General features: G+C 38.0%; 1 protein-coding gene across 1 annotated transcript in view; it reads right to left on the reverse strand.

Annotated features, from left to right (window-relative positions):
* The window catches only part of ERC2 (ELKS/RAB6-interacting/CAST family member 2), a 999532-nt gene that overhangs the window by 706240 nt on the left and 276861 nt on the right, over positions 1–16431 (reverse strand). The window contains exon 5 of the mRNA XM_043441970.1: positions 579–653. Within this exon, the coding sequence (XP_043297905.1) occupies positions 579–653 (75 nt within the window). The remainder of the gene's footprint in view (positions 1–578; positions 654–16431) is intronic.

A 16431-nucleotide genomic window follows, 5' to 3' on the forward strand; every position in this document is an offset into this window, starting at 1 on the left:
TATGTTTTCCCAGTTAAATAGAATACTTTGTGTTTAATAAATTATTATTAATTTCAGACTGAGTAGAAAATACTGAAGTCATAAGAAAGTTATTATCCTTTGAAAAGTAAATTTTGCTGATAGCATAATTTTAATTATTTAACACCTCCACTGCACAAAAAACAACTTATCTTTGCCAAATCTTAGTTTCTCAAGGTGTCTTTTCATTGTCATGTGAATGGAAAGAAGAAAAAAGAATTATTCTAGCTTTAGAAATTTACTTTTAAAGCACACACAAAACCTCTCTTAGGGTTGAAAGCACTGGCTACGCTTTGGAAATGAAGCCAGCTCCTTTCTGCCAAAGGATACTTGAGCCCCTTTATTCTTTTGCCCAGAAAAAGCATCCTCATTAAAGGGCCAATAAATTAAATATACCCAAGAAGGCAAAAAAGAAAAAAGAAATCCAGAAGAAAAAGCACCCATCAGGGTGCCTAAGGAAAAACACAACCGTACATTTCATGTGTTTGTGTTAGTCACCATCAAGTTTAGAACAAACTCCGGGGAAACAGCTGCTTTTGAAAAATGTGAATAGCTCCTACCTTCATTTCAATGACAGTCTGGAGAGCCTTCGTCTTGGCTGGCTCCGGCTGAAGTTGGCTTCTTCGGTGTAATTCCTGGGGAGGAACACGATAGAAATAAGCCTGACGGTTCATCCTTCCGTTACACCATGACTTTTGCACAGGTACCACTCAGCCCACCCGGTCCAGGCTCGCAGTGTACAGACATAAACAAGCCACAGGTGCCTCTTCCCCCACCCTCGTTAGCATCCCTGCTGCCTGGAGCATGCGATCCGGTGAAAAGCTCCTGGCACATGCGCTATTTCTGAAACTTCCATCAATAATTAATGTCAACTGTGACAAAGCCAGCAAGTAATCATAATCCAAATACTGTTCAACACTGGGGCTGTTGCCCAGCCATCAAATCATAATTTACTAAATTACATTACTCTGTGCTCCCAATACAAACACAGCAAGGAAACAGAGGAAAGAAAATGACTAACGTGGTTGCAAATCTGCTGCACGCATGGTATTTTGCTACTGAAGTAGGTTTGAAATGAGCAATTTAAAACATTTTCAGTACAACTGTGACACTTTTTGCAGTGAATTGGTCTGATGAAACCCTGTGAATCTCTTGCTTCCTAATTTACAGTTTCAGTCCTTGTTCAAAACCACATCTGTGTGTGATATGTTTGTGCATTCATGATGCCAAGAAATTAAAACTGGCATTAATATCAACAGTGTTAGAAGGGAGAAAAAATGGTTAAAGCCAGATATAGACTCAAGAAATTCTTTATAGATAAAAAGCAAAAAAATGTAATTACAATTTTAATCTTCAAGGCTTACTTTTTGTATGTCTCCAAAAAAAAAAGTCTATCAAGACTGAAAGATAGCCTTGGCAGAAGAGAAGAGATAAAGTTGTTCAGTTAATACTTTATTTTTCTTAATGATAATTATCAACAATTTTATGAAAGTAGCCAATGACAGGAATAAACAAAAATGCTTACACATGTCAAAATTGCTGGTACAGTTACTCACCTATGGAATAATTCCATTAAGACTTATTTGAATTATAAGTCACCTATGGATAATGCTATAAGATTTATTTGCTTCCAGAAAAGTCATTTAACATCAACATGGAGTAGTGCTAGATCTTTACGTTCCCTGGGTTGGGAAGATCACTTGGAGAAGGGAACAGCTATCCACTCCAGTATTCTGGCCTGGGGAGTTCCATGGGCCATCCATGGGGTCACAAAGAGTCAGACATGACTGAGCGACTTTACACTCCACTGGACCATAAACATTTTTTTAAAAAAGGAAAAGAAAAACTTTGAGTGTTAAAGAAGAGGGCCAATATAATATCTGGCTTTATCCAAGTAAAGACATTAAAAATAACCCTACCTCCACCATTACTAACATCTATTATCATCACCATTTCATTAAGAAAGAACATTTCATCAAGAAAGAAATTTTTCAGAACAGAGTCACAGAGAAAAAGATAGTCCTTCCCTGGATTCCAGGGTTAACAAAACAGGCAACCTTTCACCCATATCCTATTACCTTGTTCTTACTTCCCAGCAGCCCAAGAAGACCATGGTCATGGACTATGGTGCATACGTCTAGGGACCAGTACTGGGGAATAACTGCTACACCTCTGGACTATAGTATATTTTCTCCTCAAAGCATCACTGGCACAAATCTGCAGAGCTATGCAAAACTACTTCTCAAACTTGATTTTGAGAAGCATTAGAATTGGTGCTCAGGCATTATTCAAAATGGTCTCAACGTCAGTTAGGACATTTTTCCCCATAAAATATTTCTGTACGGAATGAGTCCAAGTATTACTGAACCCAATTTCAGTATATTATCAGATACATCACATAAGGAATTCAGCCTTTAAAAAAGAAAAATCAAAAAAAAGAAAAAGTCGACTTAGCCCTCAACATTATTTCCAAGATTGTTGGAGTTCACTGGATCAATAAAATCTTACAGATGAGAAAACAGAAAGTAAGTACCCTGTCAGAACTGTTCCACAGTAAGTCATAGAAGAAATACATTTCATAGGTAGGTCAACAACTCTAATAACATGTGGTATCAAAAGTATCTTAATGAAAAACACTGAGAATGAAACTCATAATTTCATACCATAGCCAGTAAACTTTCAGAATAAAAATTATAAGATAATTTGAGGAGAGAGGTTAAGCGTGTATAAAACAAACAAAAATAATTGTGAAGCAACTAAGCAACACAACAAAAATAAAAACCATTAGGGCAAAAACATGTGCCGTTAAAATTTCTGCCAAGCATGAAAACATTTTTAAGGGCAAACATGCAATAACAAAGCTAAACTTGTAGCAACAGTTTTGCAAAAATGAAAACAGAGTTCTCTTTGTTGTGACTACACAAGTCCTATTATAAACCAGTTCAAAAACCAGCCCCAAATCTCTATCACTCCTTAAAAAAATAAAATTTCCAATTACCCAAGAATTGTAATTTTCCTATTTTAAACATATTTCAATCAACTCAGACTTCACAGTTTCTGAGGATCACCTTAATTCTTAAGGTGTCAGGTAAGTGAAGATTATGAGCCACATGAAGACTTTATGTGAAAGTCACTCAGTTGGGTCCAACTCTTTGGGACCCCTTGGAATTCTCAAAGCCAGAATACTGGAGTGGGAAACTTTTCCCTTCTGCAGGGGATCTTTCCAACCCAGGGATCAAATCCAGGTCTCCTGAATTGCAGACAGATTCATTACCAGCTGAGCCACTAGGAAAAGTTTATGGATTGCCTAAAAGTCCCATCTCAGCCACTTTATTCATCTCTCAGATCTGGGATCCTTAAAAAGCACACTCTGATTGTAGCAGAAAGGATCAGTTGCCCAATAAAGATTTGTGTTCCTCTTCATTAGCGTGGAGCTATTGTTAGGAAATACCATCACCACCACCCTTGTTTCAGGTGAGACCATGTGACTTATTTCTGGCCAGTGGAATATGGGTAAAAATAAGGAACTCAAGGCCTTAAAAATCTCTTACCCTGTCCTCATTTCTCCCACTTTTTCTGCCTGCTGCTAAAGGAACACAAGAGCCAAGAAGATGGCAGAACCCCAAGATGAAAGGAACCTGGGTTCCTGAAATGCCAAGTGAAAAGCCTATTGAACACCCACACTGGATGGTGGTGACATGAAAAATGAATTTGTATTAAGTTGGTCTCAGAGTTTTCAGCCTTTCTATGTAGAGATCCCAGCTCTCTATGCTTTAACTACGGCAAAGTGATTTCAACATGTGAGTGCTGGCCAAATTTTTCTAAGCTTAGAGTAAGATGAGTTGGTTGCTGGTGCTCCAACTATCCTTAATCATCTGAAAGATGCACCCATTAGACAATGATTTTAAATAAAACTAAAGAAGTTCCCCAGGAGCATCTGGGTGCAGGGATGAGGGAAAATAAGATTTTACTTACTCTGTAAGTTTTTAAACGACAATATTGAAACATCAAGTTCAGCAGTTCCTATGCTTTTCTGGGTCACTGATTTCTGTAAGAATCGGTCGGAAGCTATGGATTATCCCCAGAAATGGATACAGAAGCATAAACCAACAAAATGCCATATCATTTCAGCTGGTTCACAGGGCCTGGTCCAGCACCCAAGAAGTTCACCTTTGAGCCATACTACAGGCTAAAAACCACTTAATGAGACAAAAGAGCACTTCATGGAGATGGGCAGTCAGGACCCTGTCCAGTCCTAACCTGAGACTTTGGTCATGTTCCCCTTTCTGATGAGTAAAAGAAGCTTTATGAGTGAGTTTCTATTGGCCTTCCAGATCTGAGAACATCCAGATTTTCAATAGCAGCTGATTCTGAAAAGCTGATCTCTGGTGGATAGTTCTAATCACAGCCATTCTCATTTCAAAAACAATAAAAAGAAGAAAATTGGCTATTTCACTGTGACACTGATGCTGAGGTTATTTTTCTATAATCTAATGACTAGGATGGCCTTAGCTGGTATAAAACTGCCAGCTCCTCCAGGTGATCAACATGGAAATATAACAAGAATCCAGAATTTTGAGCATGAAACCTCAAGTGGTTCATCAGGATGACATTTCTTGGCAGTTAATGAGAATCTAAAGTCTAGTGAGTTAATCTGGATGGACACTAGCATCCAAGATGAGCCTGACAGGATAACGTTTGCACATACCATATACTTTCTTTGGCAGACAAAAAAAAAAAAAATTCAAAACTTAACTTTCTCTCCGAAAGTAATTTACTATTTATATCTGGCCTTTCCACCTTACCATTCTGGTAATCTACTGTCATGTAAAAAATCACCCCAAATTTAGTGGTGTCCAATCACCACCATTTTATTATGCTCATGAATTCTGGGTCAGAAAGTCATAACAGGCAGAGCAAGGAAGGCTGGTTTTTAAAGCATGGTATTAGAGTGCTGGAACAGCTGCGGCTGGTGGATCCACTTCCAAGATGGCTTCTTCACCTGTATGCTTTCTTGGCTAGAAAATGACTTGAAGGCCAGGTTTACCTGAAATTCTAAATCTGAGCAACTATATATGTCCTTTCCGTGTGACTTGGACTTCCTCACAGCATGGCAGCCTCAGGGTCCTCCAGCCTCTTATACTGAAGTGCAAAGATTCCAAGAAATAAGCCAGAGACTGCATGGCCTTTTATTATGTACCCCCAGAAGTCCCACGAAAGCATTCACAAGCATGTTCTCAAATTTCAAGTAAGAGTGCAAAAGATTCTGAAGCTGTATCTTTTAATTGCTACTTTTAAGGAATAAAACCAGTTGGAGAAACCAACAGGAAAGAAACTCAATAATCTCAACATCAACTCAGATCAGTCTTAAGATACAGTTGATTCATGTATACAAAAAACAATTTGATATAAGGGATATAGATAATATAGCAGTAAACCAAGCAGAAAAACATCCCAGCCCCTCTGTCTTTTTTCACTTCAAATTCCAACAGAAGAGAAGCAAAACAGTTTAAAAAGGTGACCAAAATAGTTTGTCATAAGTGTTTTAAAAATAGGTCACGAAGGTGGAACAGGACCTTTGAGAGGTGAGGGACTCATAGCCATTTTAAATTCGGTGATTAGGGAAAGTTTCAGGAAAAAGTGATATGTGAACAAAAATCTAAAGGAAATGAGGGAACCAGTTATGCATATATTCCAGGCAAAGGTAATAAAGAGCAAATGCTTGCATACCTGCCTACTACTACATAAGGGATGGGGAAAGTGGTAGGTCAGAGTTCAGGGGTTGGGGATGATGGGAAGATAGGTATATATTTAGAGTCCACTGTATGGATACTAGTTTCACTCTGAGGAAAATGGGGAGCCACTGGAAGGTTCTGAGAAAAGATAAACCATGATATGGATATGATGCACATTCTTAAAGGATTCCTCCAGCTGCTCACCTGAAGCATGGTTTTGGATTGAGGAGGGCGGTAAGAGAAAAATCATAGGGCCTAGTAGAAGAAACTGGGGAAAAAACCAGCAACAGACAAAAGAATCTTGGACTACAATGACAGAGAGAAGGCTATGGCAAGGAATTGAGTTTGGATATGCTTTGAAAGTGAGGCTCACTTGATTTCATGAAGACTGCCTTGGACTAGAGAAAGAGAAAAGTAAAGTATGGCTTCAAGGCATTTAGCCTGAACAATAAGAAGAACGGAGGTGGAATACCAAGACAGGGAAGACTAGGGAGAAGTGGGAGTTACAGGAATCATTGGGTTTTGCATGTTTTAAGTCTGTGATGCTATTAGACATTCAAGTGGAGATGCTAAGTAGGTGGCTGAATAGATAAGCTGGATTTGAAGGGACAAGTAAAAGCTACAATTACAAATTTGATATCAGTGATTACATAGCACTTAATGCAACGAGCCTAGATAAAATCAACTAGGGACTAAGCATAGAGAGTAGAGGAGAAATCACAGGCCTGAGCCCGGGGCACTCCGACATGAAGGGGTCTGAGAAGTGAGGAGGAGCCAGCAAAGAAGACTGAGGAAAAAAACAAGACAGGTAGGAAGAGAACAAGGAGAGGAGTATCCTGGAAATCAAGTGGAGAAGATAAACACAGGATGTAGGAATGACCACCTGATCAACTGCTGCTGAGCAGTTAATAGAATGAGGTCAGAGGAATGGTCATAGGACTCAGCAACACACAGGACATTAATAACCTTGACTACAGTAGCTTTGGTGGATACTGTGAGTAAAAGTTGACTGAAATGTGCTGTGGGAGAATGGAAGAAAAAAAAAAGACCCTTAGGCTGTAAGATTTGCTCAGGCTACTATATTGCACAATGATTTACTGATCATTTATTTCATCAAAACTCTGTTTTAGATTTGCACATCCATGTTCACAGAAACATTATGAGAAGAGCCAAAAGGTGGAAGCAACTGAAATGTCTTTCAACAGATGGATGAATAATCAAATGTGGTGTGTGTATATATATATACATTGTATTAGTCAGCTTTAAAAGGATATAAGACGATTCATCCACCTATTACAACTTGGATGAAATTTGAGGATATTATGCTTAGTGAAATAAAGCAGTCCCAAAAAACAAATACTGTATGATCTCATTTATATGAGGCATCAACAACAGTCAAACTCATAGAAACAAAAACTAGACTGATCATTGCCAGGGACTGAGGACAAGGGAAATGCAGAGTTGTTTAACGGGTATAGAGCTGTGATTTTGCAAAATGGAAAAGTTCTGGAGATCGGTTGCACAACAATGTGGATATACTTAATACTACTGAACTGTACACTTAAGAATGGTTTAAGTGGCAAATTTTATGCTGCGGGTACTTCTACTTATAAAAAGTTTTAAGCCAGAAATACAACAGAAACTAAGTCCCTCAACCTTCACCATTTCCACTCTTCTAGAGAGAAACCATCATCTAAACTTGGTATCTATCCTTCTCATCCATGTTCTATGCATTTACTACATATGAATGTCCTCATAAATAGTGAAATCTAACAATAGAATACATTGTTTTCTCATTTACATAAATGACAGCTGTCTGCACTGTACAAAGCTTTGCATTTTAGTTTTCAATCTCAATAATATTTATGACTTCAGAATTGGTATGTGTAAATATGTTTTCTATGTTTTTCTACTATAAACAATTTTGCAGTAAACTTTCTAGTACATGAAAAAGACTTCTTTTTTTGCTATCTTTATACTCTTAAATGAACAATAATTATGTTCTGAAACATTCTGTTTCTTCTGCTTAATAATCCTCTACCCTTTTCATCTCTTTATCAGTAGGAATCCGCAGACTACAGCCCACCAGCCCACCATCTATCTTGGTAAATAAAGTTTTATTGAAATACTATTATATCCATTCACTTACATACTGTCTATGGTTACTTTCATATGGTTTCATTTCACAGCAGAGTTGAGCAGTTATAACAGAGCCAAAATGGCCTCACAAAGCAAGAAATATTTAAAATCTTATCTGGCCTTTTATAGAAAGTTTGTCAACCCCTAGTCTAGAGTATCTTCAAAAAAGGGAGAGGGCATATGTATACACTGTTGTATGACAGAAACCAACAAAACATTGTAAAGCAATTATCCTCCAATTTAAAATAAATTAAATAAATTAAAAATAATCAACCTAGCAATCTCGGAAAAAAAGAAAGACCAAATCTTTGTATGGGAGTTTAAAATATGTTCACAAATTTTTTATATTCCCTTTATAAGATGAAGCTTAAATATCTTAACCTGTAGTGCCTGAAGACTGGACTTAATAACTCAGTTCTAACAAAAAGAATACAGTAGAAGTAACTGTATTCTGAGGCTTCATCATAAAAGACATCATGGCATTCTTCTTGCTTACATTCTTGGGTCACTCACTCTGGGAGAAGCCAGCTACCACGCCATAAGGACATTTAAGCTGAAACCTATGGAGAAGCCCATACGACATGAAACTCAGGCCTCCTGCCAACAGTCAGATGAACAAATCATCATAGAAGTGGGCTGTCCAAACTTAGTGAAGCCTTCAGATGCCTGCAACCTTACAGAGCAGCTTGACTGCAACTTCATGAGGTATTCTGGAGACAGAAATAATGAGTTAAGTGACTCCAATAATTCTTATTGCAAAATTAAGCCTTAAATCAAAGAAAGTAGGGAAAAGGGCCATTTGTGACCTAAATCAAATCCCTATGGTTAGATAGTGAGGTGATGACTAGATTCAAAGGCTTAGATCTGGTAGAGTGAATGAAGAACTATGAGTGGAGGTTCGTAACATTGAACAGGAGGTGATGATCAAAACCATCCCTCAAAAAAAGAAATTCAATAGTCTGTTCTGTATTTCTGTGTCTCTTTTTCTGTTTTGCATATAGGGTTATCGTTACCATCTTTCTAAATTCCATATATATGCGTTAGTATGCTGTAATGTTCTTTATCTTTCTGGCTTACTTTACTCTGTATAAGGGGCTCCAGTTTCATCCATCTCATTAGGACTGGTTCAAATGAATTCTTTTTAACGGCTGAGTAATATTCCATGGTGTATATGTACCACAGCTTCCTTATCCATTCATCTGCTGATGGGCATCTAGGTTGCATGGGATGGGGAATACGTGTAAATCTATGGCTGATTCATATCAATGTATGACAAAACCCACTGAAATGTTGTGAAGTAATTAGCCTCCAACTAATAAAAAATTAAAAAAAAAAAAAAGAAAATAAGAATAAAAAAAGAAATTCAAGAAGGCAAAGTGGTTGTCTGAGGAGGCCTCACGAATAGCTGAGAGGAGAGAAGCTAAAAGCAAGGAGAAAGGAAAAGATATACACAACTGACTGCAGAGTTCCAGAGCACAGCAAGGAGAGATAAGGAAGCCTTCCTACATGAACAATGCAAAGAAACAGAGGAAAATGATAGAATGGGAAAGACTAGATATCTCAAGAAAATTGAAGATATCAAGGAGACATTTCATGTAAAGATGAGCACAACAAAAGACATAAAGAGCAAAGATTTAACCAAAGCAGAAAAGATTAAAAAGAGGTGGCAAGAATGCCCAGAAGAACTATACAAAAAAGGTCGTAATGACCCAGATAACCATGATGCTGCGGTCACTCACCTAGAGTCAGACATCCTGGAATGTGAAGTCAAGTGGGCCTTAGGAGGCATTATCATGAACAAAGCTAGTGGAGGTGATGGAATCCCTGCTGAGCTATTGCAAATCCTAAAAGATGATGCTGTGAAAGTGTTCCACTCAATATGCCAGCAAATTTGGAAAACTCAGCAGTGGCCACAGGACTGGAAAAGGTCAGTTTTCATTCCAATCCCAAAGAAAGGCAATCCCAAAGAATGTTATGCTCATTTCACATGTTAACAAGGTAATGCTCAAAATCCTTCAAGTTAGGCTTCAACAATACATGAACCAAGAACTTTCAAATGTACAAGCCGGATTTTAAAAAGGCAGAGGAACCAGAGATCAAATTGCCAACATCCACTGGATCATTGAAAAAGCAAGGGAATTCCACACAAACATCTACTTCTGCTTCATTGACTATGCTAAAGTCTTTGACTATGTGGGTCACAACAAATTGTGGAAAATTCTTAAAGAAATGGGAGTACCAGATCACCTTATCTGTCTCGTAATAAACCTGTATGCAGGTCAAGAAGCAAAAGTTAGAACCAGACCTGGAACAACAGACAAGTTCAAAACTGGGAAAGGAGTAGATAAGGGTGTATATTGTCACCCTGCTTATTTAACTTATATGCAGAGTACATCATGTGAAAAGCTGGGCTGGATGAATCACAAGCTGGAATCAAGATTGCCAGGAGAAATATCAACCTCAGATATGCAGATGGTTCCAGTCTAATGGCAGAAAGTATAGAGGAACTAAAAAAGCCTCTTGATGAGGGTGAAAAAGGAGTGTGAAAAAGCTGGCTTAAAATTCAACATTCAAAAGCCTAAGATCATCCCATCCAGTCCTGGTCCCATCACATCCATGGCAAATAGATGGGGGAAAAGTGAAACAGTGACAGACTTTATTTTCTTGGCCTCCAAAATAACCACAGATGGTGACTGCAGTCACAAAGTTAAAAGACACTTGCTCCTTGAAAGGAAAGCTGTGATGAACCTAGACAACATAATAAAAAGCAGAGACATCACTTTGTTGACAAAGGTCCATATAGTCAAAACTATGGTTTTTCCAGTAGTATTGTATGGATGTGAGAGTTGGACCATAAAGAAGGTTGAGGGCCAAAGAATTGATGCTTTTGAGCTGTGAAGCTGGAGAAGACTCTTAAGAGTCGCTTGGACAGCAAGGTGATAAAACCAGTCAATCCTAAAGGAAATCAGTGTTAGTCACTTAGTTTTATCCGACTCTTTGCGACACCATGGACTACAGCCCACCAGGCTCCTCTGTCCATGGAATTCTCCTTCTAACAATACTGGAGTGGGTAGTCATCCCCTTTTCCAGAGGATCTTCCTGACCCAGGGATTGAACTCGAGTCTCCCGTATTGCAGGCAGATTCTTTACCATTTGAGCCACACCCAGAGAAGGGAATGGCTACCCATTCCAGTGTGAATATATTATGTTACATGGCAAAAGGTGCTTTCCAGATATAATTAAGGTTACAGATATTAAAATAGAAAGAATATCCAAGATAATCTGGGTGAACACAACCTAATCACATGAGCATATGCAAAGCTCAGAACTTACTCTAACTGGAGGCAGATTCAACAATACATTAGAAGGATCACGCACTAAGATAAAGTGTGATCTATTCCAGGGAAGCAAGGATGGATTAATATCCAAAAATTAATCAATGTGATATAACACATTAACAAACTGAAGACTAAAAATTGTGTGATCATCTCAACAAATGCAGAAAAAATGTATGGCAAAATTCAACATCTATTTATAATAACAATTCTCAAGAAAGTTGGTATTATGGAAACATATTCCAACATAATAAAATCTGTATATGACAAACCCACAGCAAACATCATATTCAGAGGAAAGATGAAAGCATTCCCTTTAGGTGAGGAACAAGACAAAGATGCCCACTCTCACCACTTTTACTCAACGTAGTATCAGAAGTCTTACTTAGGCAAGAAACATAATACTGAAAATCCTAGCCACAGAAAACAGACAAGGAAAAGAAATAAAGGGAATTCAAATTACAAAGAAACACATGATACTATACACAGAAAGTCTTAAATCCAAAACACTGTAAGAATAAATGAATTCAATAAAATTGAAGATTACAAAATATACTGACATCTGTTGCATTTCTATACATTAACTATCAGAACGAGAATTAATGAAATAATCTCATTTACAATTGCATCAAAAAGAATGAAATCATTAAGAATAATCTAAAAAAAAAGAGGGAGATGACTTATAAAACTATAAAACTCCTTAGAAAACTGTAAGACTATGATGAAAGAAACTGATGATGACACAAGCAGATGGAAAGAGACACCATGCTCATGGACTGGTCAAATTAATACTGTTAAAATGATCATACTACCAAACACAATCTGCAGATTCAATGAAATCCCTATAAAAATACTAATGGCATTTTTTCACATAACTGCAATGAATGTTCTTAAGATTTATATGAAAACATAAAAGTCTCTGAAATACCAAAGCAATCAACAGAAAGAACAAAGTATCATGTTCCTTGATTGCAAACTATATTGCAAAGCTATGGTAATCAAAATAGCATTATACTGGCACAAGAACAGTAATGTAAATCAATGGAATGCAACAGAGAATACAGAAATAAATCCATGCTTATATGATCAATTAATTTATGACAAAGGAAACAAGAATACACAATGGCGAAAAGGCAGCCTTGTAAATAATGTGGGAAAAACTGGACAACTACATGCAAAAGAATCAAATTGGACTCCTTTCTCACATTATATACAAAAACAAACTCAAATGGATTGAAGACTTAAACGTAAGACCTGAAACCATAAAACTGCAAGAAGAAAACACAGGCAGTACACTCTTTGATATTCATCTTATCTATAAATATATATATATATATATATATATATAGTTTTGCTTTGTCTTCTCAAACAAGAAAAACAAGGGCAAAAATAATCAAATGAGACTATGTTAAACTAAAAAGCTTTTGCACAGCAAGGACACCATCAAGAAAACAAAAAGGCCACCTACTGAATGGGAGAAGATATTTGCACATGATATATCTGTTAAGATATTAATACCCAAAACATACAAAGAGCTTATACAATTCAACATCCAAAAAACAACTCAATTTAAAAATGGGCAGAAAACTCAAATAGACACTTTTTCAAAGAAGACATGCAGATGGCCAACAGACACATGAAAAGATACTCACTAATCACCAGAGAAATGCAAATTAAAACCACAAAGAGCTATCATCTCACTCCTGTCAGGATGACTATCAACAAAAAGAAAACAAGTAACAAATGTTAGTGAAAATGTGAAGAGGAGAAAATTCTTGTGCACTGCTAGTAGAACTGGAAACTGGGGCAATCACTAGGGAAATGGTATAGAGATCCATCCGAAAATTAAAAATAGAACTGCCATATGACCCAGCAATTTCACTTGTGGATATTTACTCCCCCCCACCAAAAAAAAAGCAAAAACACTAATTCAAAGAGATATATGCACCCTAATATTCATTGCAACATTATTTACAATAGCCAGGATATGAAAGTAACCAGTGTCCAGCAATAGATGAATGGATAAAGAAAATGTGGGATATATATACAATGGAATGTTAGCGGAAAAAAAAAAAAAGGTGAAATCTTGCCATTTTTGACAACACAGATGGACCTGAAAGGTATTGTGCTTAACTGAAATAAGTGAGACAGAGATGAACTCATTTGATCTCACTTATATGTGGAATCTAAAAAACAAAACCAAGACACTCACAGATACAGAGAATAAAAGGTGATTGCCAAAGGGTAGGTGGAGAGGGGTGGAAGCAAAATAGGTAAAGGGAATTAAAGCTGTGATAGCTTGTGATAAACCATAATGGAAAAGATTACCTAAAACAGAATGCATTTATTGTATAACTGACTGACTTTGCTGGACAGCACAAACTGTAAATCAATTATACTTGAATTAAAAATAAGTTATTGTAATACATTCTGTTAAAGTCTAAACATCCATTTATAAAATAAGCTACAGGGATATAGTATACAGCAAAAAGAATATGATCAGTAATATAGCAGTAACTTGGCATGGGGACAGATGGTTACTAGACTTTCTGCAGTGATCATTTCATAGTGTATACAAATGTCAAATTACTGTGTAGTACACCTGAAGCTGAACATCATACTGTACTATTTAAAAAAAAAAAAAAAAGAAAGAAGGGAAACCAAGCCTGAGCCTTCAGGGAACTCTTGGGAGTCAACTGTGCCCCAGAATCTGCCTCAATTGATGCCAGGAGGCTGGGCTTCTGTAACTGCTTGAGTTAATCACTGTGTGGTGGCTGCCTGGACACTTCTGGAAGGGAGGGAGTTCAGCAAGTCTAGTTACATGAAGACACACCTGTAGCAAAGATCACAGGTGTGAGTTTTGGCAGCACCACCCACAGCTACTGGAAGATGGGCACATTGGCCTAGTAAATGGGATGCCAGGGAGTCTAGGTCAAGCAAAATTACCATGTGCTACAGTTCATGATTCAGAGGTTGTACACAGAACTCCAGCTTTGCTGTGAACCAACATGGAGAGAGTAAGATGTGATTCCATTTCTTTTAGTCTAGATAACTGGTAACTGGCTTTAAAACTCTTTTAGCAGTATAAGCTTGTTTTGTTCCCAAACAAAATTTTACATTACACAGACACACAGAGACGATAAAATTAACTGAGCATCTACTATGTTTCAGTGTGACAGATCTTAGAGATAGGGAAGAAGTAAAACAGATTGGTCCCTGTCATCATGAGGCTTAATATCTGGTATGATAGGCAGAAGAAATATGAAAAGAAACAAATTAAAAACTGCAAGTATATACAGAAGGTAAGAACTACACAAACAATAGCAATAAATTGATACTGAGATGGATAAAATGGGGGAGGAGACTCTATGATCCAGATATTTGCTGAAAATGTGGTCAGAGTTCTGATTCTTTAGCTTTGAATTGTAGTATCAGTTAAGGTAACTTTATTTTTCCCTGTTATCATCCCCCTTAATTTTAATCTAGTGATTAGGGAAGGCCTCCCAGAATGGGGAAAATTCAAGCCAAGACCTGGAGTATGAGCAGGAGCCAGCCATGCAAACACCTGTTGGGAGAGAGGCTAAGATAGAGAATAAAGAAGTTAAAAAAAAGTGGAGTCTATTCTGACTGATGGGGTGGGAGGAGAGGAAAGGCCTGGAGCCCCTCCACTCCATTGTGGGGATCCCTGAAGTACCTTCTAGGAATTCCAGGGCTCCTCAAAACACCATTTAAGAGCCATAATTCTGGGTATCATACTTCTGGTCACAGATTCTCAAACTGGATTGAGGAAAGTCACTGGCTTTCTGTCCAGTTACCCTCAGGGACCACCCAACCATCATTCCACATTCCTGGATCTTTATACACTTTTCTTCATGTCCTTTTCTTTCTCAAGTACTTGGAGAAGGCGTGGGAGAGGGAGGGCCTGGCTGCTTCACAGCTCCAACCAGAGGGCCCATTTTAGAGATGCCAGCAGGGGATGGCATATGAATCAACAGCGTGTTCCCAGCACACCCCCACGGTCCAGATGGCTGCACATCACAGGAGCAGAGGGTGGCTCCTACGCAGAAGACTTCCCTGGCTGGAGACACATGCCACACTTTAGACCACGAGGGAACACGCTGTGGTTGTGGTGGTAACATTTTCACAAAAAAGGACACAGTCTTTCTTTTGCTGCAGGTTTTCATCTCAAATACCCATCCGTAGTAAAACCTTACAGTGTAAGATACTGAGGGCTCATGAAACTGGAAAGCACTACAGGAGCCAGTTGGTACAGCTTCTCACACACTGCAAGTCTCTTCACATCCCTGATGCAGGTCACTGAGCTGATGTTTGAAAGATTTTAGATCTTTCTTTTAGGTCACAACTCCATGAAGCAACACAGACAGTTGACAGTTTTTCTCTTTACATACATCAACTCAAAATCTGCTCCCTCTTACTCTCGTCCATTCGATCTGGTTCTTCATTACATAAAATTTAATAACATCCATGCTGGCCATTCACTGAGGTCTTGCCATGTCCCAAGCATTGGACGAAGTACTTGACATAAAATATCTGATCTAATCCTCAACCCAAACTTAGGAGACAAGAACTAATCTTATCCCCACTTGTCAGGAGGAAACTCAAGCCTCAGAGAATAATGAGCAACCCAAGACCAGACCACTGAGTAACAAATCTGAGATTTTTTTTTTTACTCACAGCTATCCTTCAAAAGTTCAGCCAACTCTTGACATGCAGCCTCCAAAGAACAAATCTAGCTCCTTTTCTTAAGAAGGCACCCCGAATATGAGAAAGCAAGCCACATCTCCCTCTTACAGAATTTTCTTCTCTACCTGAAATATGTCCAGGCCCTTCAGCCATTCATGGTAGAACACAAGAACCAAAATAAGAACCATCCTGATGACCGTTCTCTAGAAAAGCTCCATGTGCTATCTCATTCCTAAAACATGATGCCAAAAACTGGCCATTCCACATGCAACCTGACAATGGTAGAGTCCATCCATCCTTACACATCTTCCAAAGGGGCCAAAAAATTAGTCAGTCATTACAGTCACTCTGAGCCACTTTATCAAGCAAAGATGTTTCTGAATCAGAAATGGTGTGACCATAACTGTATGGGACAGGGTAGAAGTCTCTCGTGAATAAGCACAGAGCCAATCTCCCCAGAGAAGTGCCCTATCCACAAATAATCTTTGGCTTCCCCTGTG

The sequence above is a fragment of the Cervus canadensis genome, chromosome 22 (genome assembly GCF_019320065.1).
Source record: "Cervus canadensis isolate Bull #8, Minnesota chromosome 22, ASM1932006v1, whole genome shotgun sequence".
Lineage (NCBI taxonomy): Eukaryota > Metazoa > Chordata > Mammalia > Artiodactyla > Cervidae > Cervus > Cervus canadensis.